The 15,418-nt window shown below is 47.7% G+C and overlaps 1 protein-coding gene across 1 annotated transcript in view; it reads right to left on the reverse strand.

Annotated features, from left to right (window-relative positions):
* LOC146355718 (complement C4-A-like) overlaps positions 1 to 15,418 on the reverse strand; it is a 93,555-nt gene that overhangs the window by 41,181 nt on the left and 36,956 nt on the right. Inside the window, exons 19-23 of the mRNA XM_084830638.1 lie at positions 14,406 to 14,476; positions 13,268 to 13,407; positions 10,989 to 11,198; positions 9,740 to 9,791; positions 232 to 321 (exon numbers count right to left, since the gene is read on the reverse strand). Of these exons, the coding sequence (XP_084686764.1) occupies positions 232 to 321; positions 9,740 to 9,791; positions 10,989 to 11,198; positions 13,268 to 13,407; positions 14,406 to 14,476 (563 nt within the window). The remainder of the gene's footprint in view (positions 1 to 231; positions 322 to 9,739; positions 9,792 to 10,988; positions 11,199 to 13,267; positions 13,408 to 14,405; positions 14,477 to 15,418) is intronic.

Raw genomic sequence — 15,418 nt, forward strand, 5'->3', positions numbered from 1 at the left:
CATCTTTTATCTTACTGCAAAAAATCTGTTATGAAATAAAAGACGGAATTGCAGCTCAAATGCCTTTGGATTGATAGCGCTAGGAGCCCTCTGTCCGGAAACTCCCTAAGTGTGTAGGGTAGAAATGCCTTTACAAATCCCTTCATCTGGAAGCATCCTTGAAGAGTTAGCAGTAGAACACTGAAAGCTAAAGCAAGCTTAGAGTTTGAGATCTCAGGTTTGCTCTCGCACCTGTCAAACGGACACTCATCTTGAAGTCGCCGTCGGGAATGGCATTGGAGGGCATCTCGCCTGAAATCTCCAGAGATCTGACACTTCCATCTATCCCAAACAGAGAGAAAAAGGTGAAAGGTCTGCTCCTTCTTGTTCCAACCCAACAGCTCTTCCAAAAAACTTGGGAATCTTGGATTTGCTCCCTCCCCTTCTCCATCCTTGCTAGTCATTATCGCTGATGACCATACTTCTTCCATCCTCAACCCAGAAATACCCATACAGCCTTACAGTAGCTTCTTTGAAGTTCCCTCAGAACACTTGTGTTCTCATGCAGCTCACATCATCCCAGGAATCTTGCCTGCAAGGTATTTCCAGTGGCTAACAGTAGGCATCTCTACACCAGCCTAAAATCCTGAATTTAAGACGGGGCTTTGTAAATTCGGGATCACAACGACTCCCCTTTTCACTTGCCACTTTTTGCGGAACACAATTTGATAGCTCATTATCTGCGATCTATTTAAAAACGGAACAAAGGGCATTTAGTGCAGGAGACGCCTTGGAGGAACACTGAGCCATCTCAATAGCAGGATAAGAGCTCCATGTGAAGGAGCTCAGTTCCATTCCCTAGCCTTCCTTTTGCCACTCTAATTCTTCATTATGAAACAAGGCTTAAGAGGTTGGGACTGTTTCAGTTTAGGTGGGGGGTAAGGATAAGAACATGAGAAAAGCCGTGCTGGAGCAGACCAAGAGTCCATCTTGTCCAGCATTCTGCTCACACAGTGGCCAACCAGCTGTTGACCAGGAACTCACAAGCAGGACGCAAGTGCAAAAGCACCCTCGTGCTCATGTTCCCCACCAACCGGTGTACCTAGGTACACTGCCTCTGATACCGGAGGTAGCATAGAGCCATCAGGACTAGTAGCCATTGATAGCCCTCTCCTCCAGGAATTTGTCCAATCCAGCTTCAAAGCCATCCAAATTGGTGGCCATTGGTGGCCAGGATGCTGGGAGTGGGCTTGACAGAGATTTAGAAACTTATGAATGATGTGGAGAGAATCCCTTAACTGTTGGCTACCATTTCATTAAAAAAACATTAGAAGAATCTTTGACAGGTCCATCTATTGATAGCTGCCTATATGCTGGGAGAGCTGGGAACAGAACCTCCATGTACAGACACGGCCTACCTCTGTGTACTAGTGGCTGAGGAGGAGTCTTGCTTGGTCTCCGCCCTGCCTCTGCTTATTGTGGGCTTCCTAGGAGCAGAGGGTGTGACCAGATGAATGTTTAATCTGATCCATCAAGGGTATTTGGGGTTGGACTCGATGGCCTTTTAGGCCCCTTCCAACCCTACTATTCTATTGTAGCAGCCATATCGGGGGTCAGACTAAGTAGCCTCATGCTTCATGTTCTTGCTGAGCTCTTGCTCTCTAAAATATATGTTTGTAAGCTGACAAGACACAGGAATTTCTTATCTTGTCAACAAAGGCTAAGGTCATAGAATTGTATATCATGTTCTCTGCTGTTCTCTGCTTATCATGGCTACCCTATAACCCATTTCTTGTATTATAAACAATGGTGCTAGGAGAGGAAATGCTGAATACTGCAAACCCACACAGAAAGGGGCGGGGGAGATTTTGCATATGTGTCATAATGTCTATAAAAACAATTTGCTGATGTAAATCGGGGCTTTTGGCTCTTTGGAAGTGATTCCAGCCTTAAGCCCGTGCGTTAAATAAAGAAAAACTCTTTTTCCTTCACTCCGTGGTCTCTCTGACTCTGAGTTCTGCAACATAAATGGTGCCGTGACTCGGATGTGGCAGGCACTGAGACAGAGAGGTGGCAGTTGCCTGCTCTTAATCGCCGCACCGGGAGGGAGGGCTCGGTGCACACCTCCCTTTCTTGGCACCACCGACCTTTTTGTCGGGTGAACGGGAGAAAGCCTGCGCCGGGACCGCCCAAACGGCAGCGAGCAGCAAGAGAACCTTGGGAAGCGGAGGAAGGAACTTGAGCCCTGCCCATACTGCAGCTGCAATTGAGTTGAAACCCACATTAGAAGCCTTCAGGAGAAAGGCAAGTATATGGAGTAAAAAGAGGGCCCTGCCTTTAGGAGAAAGGCCACTGGGCAGAAAAAAAGAGGGCCCCACCTTATGAAGGTCAGTGTTAGTATACGTATACAAAAGGTGACCCACCTGATTGGGGGTGGAGGGGGGACTTGATCACTCCCCCGAGCAGGCAGTAATACTCAGCAAGGCGCTGAGGAAACTGCTTCGCTCTAGTGGAAAAGTGGGTGGCAGAGACATATGAATGAAGTGGTGAAATTGATGATTGTGTGAGTGGCTACTGTGGTTTCTGTTGCATACCGTTGACCGTCCGGGTGCCCAGGCCAGTAGAAAAGTGCGTGGTGTAAAAACTCCTCTTGTGCCGGTCAGTGAGACCCCTTACTCGCTGACCAATCCCCTTCCCTCTTTGTGTCCGTCTTCATCTTAAGTGGGAGGCTATGGGAGGTGGGGGAAGCAAGACTTGCACCCCCTTGAGATGTATGTTTAAAAAAAAAGGAAAAAGATTTTTTTTAAAAAGGATTCAGAATAGAGAGAGGAAACAGCAAAAAGCTCAAGGTCGAGCTGAGAGAAAAAAAAAGAACAAGATCTGAGGCTGTTAATTAGAGAAATGTTGCAGGACAGCCTGGCTTTTAACAAAGCGTGGGAGTGTGAGGCTGAAGAAGTAGCCGTTAGCCTAGTGCGCCGAGAGGGGGGGCAGGAGAATTGCCCACAATGTTCTGAGTTGTGCAACATCATCACCTTGCCTAATTGAAATAAAATCCCTAAGAAATGGAAACTGAAAATGAAGACCCAGAAGATGAAGGTGCAAAATGGACAATAAAGGTGAAGAATCAGCCCCCAGGGCACAGACTAGACCCCTCTTCGAGTAGAAAGTGTGCCATAAGACTGTCCCAAGGCAGAATAAAGCGGAAAGACCACGATGAAGATCTCTGTCAAGGTAGCCGTGTTTAGCTTTGAACTGTCCTAGAATTTCATAGAGCCTGTAGACCATCAGATATATGATTTCTGAAGAGCGTAACCGTTAAGCTTTTGCCGTGGGATTCCCTGCAATGAAGAAATCTCACTAATTTAAGTGTCCAGTGTTAGACTGCCTGAGTGTGTGTGCTGAAGAGACCGAGAAACCAGACAGCATGTTCCTGACCAAGCCAAAATCACGCTACTACCATGCTCCTGGAAGCTGCAATAAACTGTGTAAGCTGGGAGACCCAACCTGATTGAGAAGAAAAGAAGATATTGGAGTAACTGTCTTAAAAAAACAGTGAGATCTGTGTAGCTGGCTGGCTGACGCTGTCAGTAATGTTACAACTTTAAATTAAGACTGTTTTCCTGTTTGAGACCCCAGCGAAGAGAGCTAACCTGAGTTATTTGTTGCCCGTGCCAAAGCAAAGATTTGGCTGCCCTGCTTGCCTTTGAAGTCCTGCAAATCACCCCACCGCCTCCCCGAAGAAGATTAATGGCTGCCTGAAAAATGCAAGTATAAGGTGATCCCCATCACCTCCCAGCGTCCTGAGTTTCGGCACTTTGCTTTCGTGTACCAAGTTAAAGGGGAAGAGAAGAAAAGAGATGTGTGTGTGTGTGTGTGTGTGTGTGTGTGTGATATTGTAAATCCCTGGCTAGCTTGTCTAGTGATAGATAGCCCCAAGAGCCCCCCCCCCTTTTCACAGTGCTGTGAGGCTTTTCATAAACTTGAACTCTCATTGCTGTAGACTGTGTGTCTGTGTTGTAGTCAGCTCAGTGTACAACAGGCTGAGTTTGATCTATGACTTTTAGATTTCCTTCTGCTAGAACTCATGCAGCATAAAGTTGCCGATGCAAAAATGGTGACCTAGAACTCTTGCGTGTGTGAGTATGCCCATCCCTTGATTTTGATGAGCCCTGAGCATGCAGCCAGAGGAGCAGTATAATTGCTGGATCTGCTCCATCATGCCTTACCATGCAAAAAGTGTTTTCCATTCATTGTGTTAAATTGCAAAAAAAGTTTGTTGTGTATATTTTATGATTTCTTAGATATCATAAAATATATGTGATATTTGCAGATTAGTGTTAGTTGCAACTCCAAATGATACTGAGTGTGGTTCCCAATGGATGACAAGAGAAAAGACAAAGACAAGTAGAGAAAGACAGAGACAAGTAGAAAAGACAGAGAAATAGAGAAAGTGGCAGACAGATAGAGAAGGGGGAAAAAAGGAAGAAAGAGGAGGCAAGAGGCAAAGAAAAAGAACATTTGTAGAGAAGAAGCGTGGCCATAGTTGCCCCCAGGGTGAATTAAAAGCAGCTGATTGTGCCTAGAGCTTATTACCTGGGGGTAAAGTAGCCACAATAATGTAATAGTTCTTTAAGATGAGAAAATGTAACTAGAAAGAGAAGAAGAGCCTATCCCAAATGTGCGTCATTGGGACTAGCGTAGGGCAGAAAGGTTTAAGTAAGTGAGTTTAACTTGAAAAAAAGACACATGAAGAGACAAGGCTGGTGCATAGAGAAGAGTTTTATATAAAAAGTTTGAAATATGATCTGCAATACAGGCAGATCAGCAAGAAAAAGAAAGCAAAAGAAAGAGAGAGAGATTTCTCTTCCCATACTAATGAGTGAAAGTGCTATCAAGCACTTTGCCTGGGAAGCGAAGTTTGTTTACAGGAAGCTGTGCCTGAGAACCAAACACTTCTAGCCTATGCTGAAAATGCTTGCTAGTGTTGTGCTGCCTCATGGGTAACATGTATGGTATAAAACCCATTTAGCCCAATAGCTCATGGTTCAGAGAAGCTGTCTGATCCAACCATTAGGTATGCCTGTGTGCTGTAAGTTACCCAATAAAGTCTCCTTGTAAGTAACCCCCCCCCCCCCCGCTGAAATCCCAAAACACAAGCGGGGCTAGAGCGCCTCACCCAGTATCAAACCCTGCTGTTAGAAGCCATGAAGGCAGGTATGAAGAAGTCAGTTAATATGACCAAGGTGTCTAAAGTGCTGCAAGGTGCCACCGAGGCCCCAGAGCATACTTGAACCGTCTTTTAGATGCCTATCGCCAATATACCCCCCTCGACCCAGAGGCCCAAGAAGACGTGGACAAAGAAATAGAAAAAGACCCAGCAGAGGCAGAAGATTCTTAAGAAAGAACCAGTGTGCCCAGTATAAACAAGATAGACATTGGTGGCATGAATGCCCAAATAAAATAAATCAAATACACAAAGGAGAAAACCAAAGGAGCCAGAACGGGCAAGAGAGAAGACAGCTTGAGAGGGGCCGTGACATTGACTGTGAGGGGCCGTGACATTGACATGATTGACACTGGAGCGGCATCAAGAGCAAGCAAACGTTAGCCTTAAACAAGAAATCCAAACACTGGGCAAAGTTCTTCAAGCCCAGCGTCGCTTTGTCTTAGAAAATAAGCCCCCAATTCCCATCACAGAAGTTCATCCTTTCCAACCAAGAGATGAAGTATGGGTTAAAGAGTGGAAAAATGACCCTTTGACTCCCAGATGGAGAGGACCAAAAACTGTTATACTTTCCACCCCCACAGCTGTGAAAGTAGCTGAAGTTAAACCCTGGATACATTAGACTCGAGTCAAGAGAGTGAGAGGGGGGGAATGGACTGTAAACAGAAATCCTAAAAATCCTTTGAAAGGATTTCTTTCCTTTTCAAAAATCCTTTGAAAATTATTCTGAAAAAGCAGTAAGAAGACTCAGGCTAGACCTTACTGTGGGCACACCGGGAGACTGTCCACCCTGCGTACAGTCAGACCTGCCACTGGAGAAAATTGAAGAAGGGGACTAGACCCTACTGCAGCTTGCCAGGTGAATAGCTGCCCGGCGTACGGTCAGATCCCAAAGAAGATCAAACATGCGTGTTGTAGTGTTAGTAGTGTTGCATTGTGTTTCCTTAATAAGGTGCGAAAAAGGGGGGTCTGCCCCTGGAGGGGGAAGTTTGTCCCAGCGATTCGCTGATAATTACTGGCTTCACTTGGCTAACATCACTGGAATAAAGCATTTTTGTTTACCAAGGGATATGCCTATTAGCTCTTGCCTAATACCTGTCTGTAAGCATCCTGAAAGAATTCAAAATGAGACTATGTTAAGCAATTTTAATATAAACTTGACTTTTTCCCAAAATTCTGACTGGGGCATAGTTACGAAAATCTTACCCCCTACAGAGTTCACTCTACGTACTCCCATCGTAGCTGGAACAAATGCCACTTGTGCACAAATAATTAATTGTCAAAAAAATCTTCTGGGAAATGTAAAGCTATCCCTGGTCCCCCCTTCCACTGTAATGAAATTCAAAACATATCTTTTAATTATGCACATATACTTCTGCCTCATGAATGGTTTTAAACCTGTGGTTCCCGTACCTGGTCATTCATTCCAGCCAACTTGTCTAATAACCACCCATGTTGCCTTTGGTGCCGATTCTTCTGTTGCCTGGTGCCAATTCTTCCCCCGTGGCCAGAGAAAATCCGTCGATGGCAGCCTAGAGCACTCCAACTAACTGAAAATTATAATAGCCACCTACAGCTATACTCTGACTCAGAAAAATTGGCATTAGCAGTGTCATTACCAGGTTTAGCCTTAGCTGATGGTCTGGAGATCAACCGGTTAGCTTGCAGCTTGGCCAAGAGCACAAATGCCACCTCACGAGCATTGTCATTATTAAATAAAGAGTTGCGTAATCTAAGAGGTGCTGTTCTAAAAAATCAAGCTGGTATAGATTACCTCTTCCTTCTTCATCATCTGGGTTGTGAGACGCACCAAAAGCTTTGCTGTTTTAATTTAACTGATAATAGTAATGCTGTAGATGAACAGATCAACAATCTGCACCATATAGTGTCTGACATAACAATGGGACAAAACAATTGGCTAGATTCGTTAACCTCTTGGCTCCCAAATCTTAGCTGGCTTAAAGCATTGTTCATCCTAATTCTACCAGTGTTGTTCATAGAGATACTGTTATGCCTTTGCATTCCTTGACTTATGCGCTGTTTAACCAATCTGTTTTATGTCTCGGCTAGTAAAACTGCCGCCCTCTACACTCTAATAGCCCAACAGGAGGTTAAGTGATATGTATGTTATAAAAAGTTTTGTATGGTGCTTTGCAGACTATTATGAGCATTCGCTTATCAGAAATGCTATAATTGTAATAAAATTATGCATTTAAGGGGGGAATGTAGCAGCCATATCGGGGGTCAGACTAAGTAGCCTCATGCTTCATGTTCTTGCTGAGCTCTTGCTCTCTAAAATATATGTTTGTAAGCTGACGAGACACAGGAATTTCTTATCTTGTCAACAAAGGCTAAGGTCATAGAATTGTATATCATGTTCTCTGCTGTTCTCTGCTTATCATGGCTACCCTATAACCCATTTCTTGTATTATAAACAATGGTGCTAGGAGAGGAAATGCTGAATACTGCAAACCCACACAGAAAGGGGCGGGGGAGATTTTGCATATGTGTCATAATGTCTATAAAAACAATTTGCTGATGTAAATCGGGGCTTTTGGCTCTTTGGAAGTGATTCCAGCCTTAAGCCCGTGCGTTAAATAAAGAAAAACTCTTTTTCCTTCACTCCGTGGTCTCTCTGACTCTGAGTTCTGCAACACTATGATACTATTCTGTGATTCTATTTCTTATGTTCTAGCTCACAAGCCTTCTAAGTTCTCCAGTCTTTTACTTCCAAGAGCCAAACATTCAGCTGATCCTAGATTTCCTAGATTTCAGCGGTGGGGGTGGGAGGAGGGAGAAGATGCCACCTATATGAGACTGTGCCACCATACTGGGCATATGCCACCCTGTTCCTTGAGCCCTAGGGTAGTTTTGCCTTTAATCTACTGCGGTGGAGAGCATTGTACAGGAGAGGCAAGCAAAGAGCACAGGCCTGATTCAGTGCCGGAGCCAGGCCTGCAAGCTTTTGTGCTCCAATCCAGAAGTGAATCCCCCACCTTGGGCAGCGGCTCCTGTATGCCCTGTCACCGGGAGGGCCATATGTTTTGATGCTGCTGATGCCCTATGCCTCTCAAAGTGAGGCACAGGGCAGGCAGATGCTCCACAGAACTCCACTGGCCTCTCTCCTGCTGTGGCAAATCCCACTGCTGTCCTCCAGAGCAGCTGCCACCACCCGCCCTATGCCTCGCTCCAAGTAAGGCATAGGTAAGTGGCCGCTCCGGAGAGCCACACTGGCTGCTCCCATTGCAGAAAAGGCTGGAGCGAGGGAGCACCTGGCACAGCTCCCCAGAGCACTGCCCACCCAATGCCTTGGGGGTCCTTCATGAGAGCAAGGCACTGGAGAGGAGGTGGCCCCGGAGATCCCCTGTGCTGCCACAGCACAGACAGTCTGCAGGGCCACCTCCTCATCAATCCCTCACTGTAACGAAGGACCCCTCAGAGTGCAGTATTGAGGGTAAGGTGGGTGGTGGCAGCAGCTGGCAGGGGGGAAGGGAGGTAGGGGCAGCTTGCGCTCCTCTTCCCCCACTGCACGGCTGCGGGAGGTCTTGCACTGGGCCTGAGAAGTGCCACTAACTCTCACTGCTTGCGCCAGCTGTGTTGCACGTTGGCCACTCATGATCTGGTGGGCACCTTGTGGCGCTCCAGATATTGCTGGACTGCAACTCCCATCAGCCCTAGCCAGCACAGCCAATGGTGAGGCATGATGGGAATTGCAATCTCACAACATGTGGAGGATGACAAGTTGCCCACCTTTGACCTATATGAAATTGAAGTCAAAGAATTGCACAGGCAGACACCAAGCTGCTTGCAGAAGAAATCGCTCCAGAGGGCTCAAGTGAGAGAGCCAAGTCACATATTGCAGAAGGAAATCTCAGTACCGGTACCAGTTGCAGGTTTTGGAGGGCCCTTGGGCAAGACACCCTCAGTGGGCCCCCCTCCCTCAGTGAGTCTGCTTTCTTATCCGTATTGTTCCCAGCAGCCCCTCCTCCTCCTCCTCCTCCTCCTCACTCCCACTTGCTTGCTTGACAGGCAGGGAGCCAGGGAGCAAGGAGGCCGTGGCGTCTGCTGTGCCTCCTCCTCACCCCTTCCACCTTTGTCTGGGCCAGAGCAAGAGGTGGGTGACGAAACCGGTGGAGCAGCTCCAGGGGGCTCATCAGTGGGCCCCTGCTGGGGTGTGGGCCCTCAGCAGGGGCTTGGCCATGCCTGCCCTTGACACTGGCCCTGATCCCAGCCACCCATCACTCAGATCTGTCATCATCACAGCCCAGTCTGACCAGGGGTGGAGGGAATTCCTTCCCAACCTGGCTGTGGACTATGGGTATATTTCAGCTGTATTTAATTTTTCTCTTTAGTTTAGTTTTTCTTTTTTTACTTTTTTTTAAAGTTAGTTAAAACTGGGAGAAATAAGATGTGCAACATTGGCCAATGGCAGCAGTGTGCAGGGGGCAGCAGTTCAACGTTAAGAGCTTGCACTGGGTTCCCCACCATCCAGAATTCGTTTCAGTTCTGCCTTCACCACTGACGTTTTCTCCTTACCATCGTTATCCAGGGGGATGGTGTATTCCTCCACATAGATGGCTCCCTCTCTCTGCAGATGGGGAAGAGATGCAACAGGTGGGTGCGGGGGAACGCCGGGGTCAAGGCGACAGCCAGGGTGGTCCGAGGCGGACAGTGGGTTGGACTTGAGTAGGGGAATCTCTGAGTTTCAAAAATCCCTGCTTAGCCATGAAGCTCCTTGAGTGGGTCTAGGCCAGTGACACTCTGTCACCTATAGGGATGGGCAAACTCACCATGGTCTGGGTTGCATCCCTCGCCAAGCCACCATTTGCATAAAATCAGCCTTTATGAAAAGGGCTGAGCCATTTTGCAGCTCAGCAAGGGATCGGGGATCCCCATGCTTGTCTGACTCAGCATGCGCCGAGTTGGGCAAGTGCAGGGATCCACGGACTGGCGTTGGGGGAGGGCTGAGCTGGTGATTTCTCAAGCCCCAGCCGGATGCTCGCAACATCCCTACTCAGCTACTTCACCATGGCAATAAAAAGGGTAACTCCATTGCCCTGAACTCTTGAGAGAAAGGGTGAGATATTACTAATACAATTATTAATAAAAGGGGGCCCTGCAGCAAAATGTGGCAGTTTGAGTGTCTTTGTTCAGGGTTCTAGCTACTCCGTACTGTTCCCCTCTCACTCCCAAGCCCTTTTCCAGGACACTCCATTCCATTCCCCCATCACTCCCATGCTCTTTTCCAGGACACTCCGTTCTGTTCCCCCTCCCTCCCATGCCCGTTTCCAAGACACTCTGTTCTGCTTCCCCTCCCCTGGTTTTCAATTTTTTCCTTTCAACAGTCAGTCAGCATTCCACAGCAACTGAGCATGCTCAGTCATCATTGGGCTGTTTTCGGATTCCCCCTCTTAGTTTTTTGTACTTCTGCAAACTTCAGGATTTCCACACAAACCAGATCCGGAGTCTGCCAATACCTCCCTCTTGTGCACAGCTGGTGCTGTTTTGGCTACATAAACATGAGCACTCAAAGACTTGAGATTGGATCGGTATTAGTATACAGATATGATTTAAACCTGAATCCAACAGACCAATCTTTGTGGCAACACATACATATCATGGGAGAGAGATCTATGCAATTGCTGAATGTGCACATGAGGATTCCAACATGGAATCTACATTGTAATTCCTATGCACCATCAGCAATGGTTCTGGTTTTAGGCTTAGGGCCAAGAATGCTGAGTGTGGAAGTGAGAAAAGATTTGCGGCGATGAAAACCTCTTACCTCAACCCGTAGTTTCTTGGAAACTTTGTCCCCTGTCCCCCAGCCGCCGAGGGCAACGACAGTGATGGGGATGTCGCTCGCTCCCATGGGAACCAACACAAAAGGTACGGGAACCGCTGAGTTCCCAGGAACCTCCACCCGCTGCTTCCGCGCTGGGCCTACAGTCGCTGGAGAGCAGATGCCCTCAGCCGGCTCCAGATATACTAAGGCCTAAACAGAAGGAAAAAATGAGCAGGAAGATTTAATCGGCTTAACAATTAGATTAATCAACTAGCAGATTAATCACCTGAAGATTTACTGCTTAATCTGGAGGGGCCAATTTTAATGTGAGAACAAAACATATGCACTGGCGTCATTTCAGCCTGCAGGTGGAGAAGGGCATGTCTGAATATTCCCTCACATTTAAATCAAAAAGGGAAAGGATGTTCTGGACTGGACTTATACTGTATCATTGGGTGCTTGTTTTCTACATGCAGAGAGCTGTTTTTCCAAGGATGAGGAAATGCATCCCCTCGTTTGCAGTCTAAAAGGGTAGAGTCCCAGAACTCTGGACTACATGACTAATTGGCATACATAGTTCAGCTCTAAGAGGGCTACTGGACACTGGAGACAGTTTATATACCTTTTTCTCCAGAGGGCTGAACAGAATTTGAAAAAGGGGCCCTCAATACTCATAGTGTGTACACACCTCCCTCTTTTGCCTCTCTGGTAAACAACTTTTGTAGTTTACAGTATTATTTGAAAAATCTGCAAAACTTGTTTGAGCAGAGGCAGCGGTTGGATGATGACAGAAGTGTGCATGTATGCCAGGCCTTGCATTTAAGCATTAGCCTGGTAGCCATAGGCGATCTGGAATTTCATGCAGGTGGATGAGCAGGCTGGCAGAGGAGGGACAGAGCACTCCATCCCTCCTCTGAACCCAACAAAAAAACAAAGCAAGCTGCCAGAGGACAGAAGCCCCCTCCTCTGCACCCAGCATAGGAATGGGCAGTAGTGGGATGCTACAGGAGGGACAGAGAACTCTGCAGGGCTGGCTCCAAGTCTAAGGGGACCCGTTGTACTCTCTGATGGGCTCTCTCATCTGTCAGTAGGTTGCAGCGGGCTCACCTGGCACTGGTTTCAGACTGTCAGGGGGTGGATTTGCCAGACTGGCATTTAAATTTTCCACAATGCCCTAGAGTGACACTACACAGGGGCATTGTGAGAAACTAAGATGGTGGCTAGACCCATCCACCTGGCACTGCTCAGAGTGCCAGGTTTAGCTCTAAATATATTTTGAAATCAGTGGAGGCTGGTGGCTCTGATGTCAGTGGGGCTGTGCATCTGCTCTGGGTTTCAGTCAGAACCAGTTAGAACTCTAAAGGGTTCAGCACCTTGGACAGCTTCTTTAGAGTTCTAACTGGTTCTGACTGAAACCCAGAGCAGACCAACAGCCCCGCTGACACTGGAGCCACCAGGCCCCAATGTTTGAAATTACTCTCTTGGTGGCCTATCTGTGATAACGGCCTAATGATCACAGATGCTGACACTGGCCCTGGTTCTCTCTGTTCCTTCTCTGTCCATCCCCATAGGGCAAGTGACGATTTTTGCCAGCCAGTAACTTTTGTTACAAGGCTAGTAAAGCATTTCTCAAGTCACTTTCATATCTGTTAAAATTACTGGCCTCCACAGCCTTAGAAAACATGATGGAACGCAGGGGAGGAGGCAGTTCCTTAGATGTGTAGGGCCCAAGCTGTTTAGGCCATTGTGGGTTGCAGCCAATGGTAGTCCTACTTAGATAGATCCATTGAAATGAATGGGACTGAAGTTAGACGAACATTGGATATGACGCTATAGCTTAAAAAGCAACACCTTGCATTGTACCTCAGGAGATAATAGGAAGCCAGTGTAGATTCTTTGGCTCTGGTCCACAGGGTTGGGGCCTGCCTGAACTCAGCGACTATAAGGAGCCATCCAAATGGGGAACAACACAGGGCCGGTCCTCCATTAGGCAGAGTGAGCCAGTTGCCTCAGGCAGCAGATGCTGAGAGGCCACAGCAAGGTGTTGGAGGAGAGAGGTGTGTGTGTCACACAGCCTGCCCTGTGCCTCCTAAGTTAGTCTGCTGCTTTCAGGTGTGGCAGAGGATACCGTTGCATCACCAGTGCTGGAGAAAGCTTTATTAGTCAGTCTATTCAGCTTTTGTACATGGAATGGGAGGGGGCGACATCTTGTTCTTTGCCTCAGGCAGCTAAAATATCTTGGGCCAGCCTTGGAACAACAGCATGTAAGTGTTGCTTACATTGACCGGTTCAGGCCGATAGTTGTACAGAACTGGGCGAAGCTCTATCTGTTCAAACCGTTTCACCGAGTAAGGCAACCTGAGAGAGATGTGGAAGTCCTGGAAGACTCTAATCCGAAGAGGTTCTGAGACGCAGATCCCTGAGGGTATGAAAAGAAGGGAGAGGGAGAAAGATGGGTGGCTGGGTAATTGGAGGGAAACAGTTTCCTGTTTTTATATTTATGGCAGTGGGGGCTGGTGGGGCTATCCAAAGTGCTGCACTTCCTTCAGAGTTCTGACTGGTTCTGAATGAAACCCGGAGCGGATGCACCGCCCCACTGACATCGGAGCCACCAGCCTCCACTGATTTATGGGAGTCACAGACCTAAGAACGTCAGGCCTGGGGGACAAATCCAGTCCTCCTGGGGTCCCAGTATAGCCCCCCATGGTTCTCCAAATGGCCATGCCCCCTTCCCGTGGCCCCACCACTCCCTTGCACCCAGCCGGGTGGTTTCCCAGCTTTTGTGCAGCTTTACCCCATTCAAAAAGGTGGAAATGCCTCCCCTGAGGCTGAGTTAGTGGCAGGAAGAGCTCTAAGCTAAAATAGGCTGGCATTTTGGGCCCTACCCCGTTTGCCTTCAGCCCCGCCCACCACTGGAAGGAACCCCTGAGAGCATCTTCAAAATGGTATTTGGCCCCCAGGCTGAAAGTGGTTCAACACCCTGGCCTAAACCAACAGCAGGAGGTATCAAAATATAACCAAGAGCAATAATGGCTAAATTCCACCCAAACCACAGGTGACTGGGAGCTATAGTGCAACACCTTCTAGAGGGCCACATTTCCTCCACCTTGGGATGACAGGAAGGCACACACGGGAAAAGGCGGTCTTAAGGATTAGGGTCACAGGCAGTGGAGGCTGGTGGCTCTGATTTCGGTGGCACTTCAGTCAGAACCAGCCAGAACTCTAAAGGAGCTATCCATGTTCCCCAAAACAGGTTCAGCACCTTGGATATCTCTTTTAGAGTTCTGGCTGGTTCTGACTGAAACCCTGAGCAGATTCACTGCCCCACTGACATCGGCGCCACCAGCCTCCACTGGCCACAGGTAAGCCATGGGTTTGGTTGCTGGACAAGGAGAAATACACAGTTGCTTAGCTCACCTTTCTGTGAAGACATGCTAACCGCCTGTATCTCCCAGGTGGTGATGGAATCGGGGAGAATCAAGGCTTCCCTGTAGGAGAAAGGAATGGGACCTTATTACCCAGCAAGGGCAGGAAGGAACCAATGGAGTGGATGAGAATACTAAAGATGTGAGTCAGGAGTTGGCAAGTAACTTGTGAATCTGTTCCGTTACCAGTCAGAAGGTTCCTGAGGTTAGGAAGTGTTCTCTCAGGCTTCAGAGTGACTCTACCCACCCAAGTAGCCCATTGGTTCCCCTTGACATGGTAGTGTTATGGAGGCTAAGAGTTGGGCCTCATTCTTCATACTGAGGTGATCAGCATGTCTCCTGATTCTACCACCATGGGCTGCATGTGGAGGCTCACAGGATGGAATGCTTCCTTGTGAACAAAAAAAATCCCTGACACGAAGAGAACTAGCATGTCAGGGGAGAAGGGTAGGGCCATATATGCACAGAATGGTATGGGGTGGGATGTATGGAGGAGCTTTGAGTCCTACAAGCCTCAATCTGCGATCTGAAGTGGTACAACTGAGAGCCAAAACAGACATTTCTTTAAATCTATGTCTAGCAGCTATGTCTTTGTTTTCATTTTTACTCTAGAGTAGCCACAGGGGGACTGACCTTGATCTTAAAAGCCCAATACCTCCCCCCCCACACATTAGGATCCCAATCTGGATTGGGGGCCCTGTGCCTACGTGAGAGTAAAAATGAAAACAACAGCAACACACAGCTGCTAGACACAGAGTTAAAGTAATGTCTGTTTTGGCCCTGAGACCCAGGCTGATGACATCTGGGAGAACGAGGTCTTTGCTGGGACAACAGTAGTTCACAGAACCATCAGAAGCTGCCTTGTATCAGTAATGTCGACAATGACGGGCAGTGGCTTTCCAGGGTTTCAGGCAAGGGGCTTCCCAGCCCTACCTGGAGAAGCCAGGATTTGAACATGGGACCATCTATACCCAAAGGATGTGCTCTACCAAAATGCTATGCCAG

This window comes from Heloderma suspectum, chromosome 2 (genome assembly GCF_057233095.1).
Source record: "Heloderma suspectum isolate Gila_16-S chromosome 2, 16-S_ref, whole genome shotgun sequence".
Lineage (NCBI taxonomy): Eukaryota > Metazoa > Chordata > Lepidosauria > Squamata > Helodermatidae > Heloderma > Heloderma suspectum.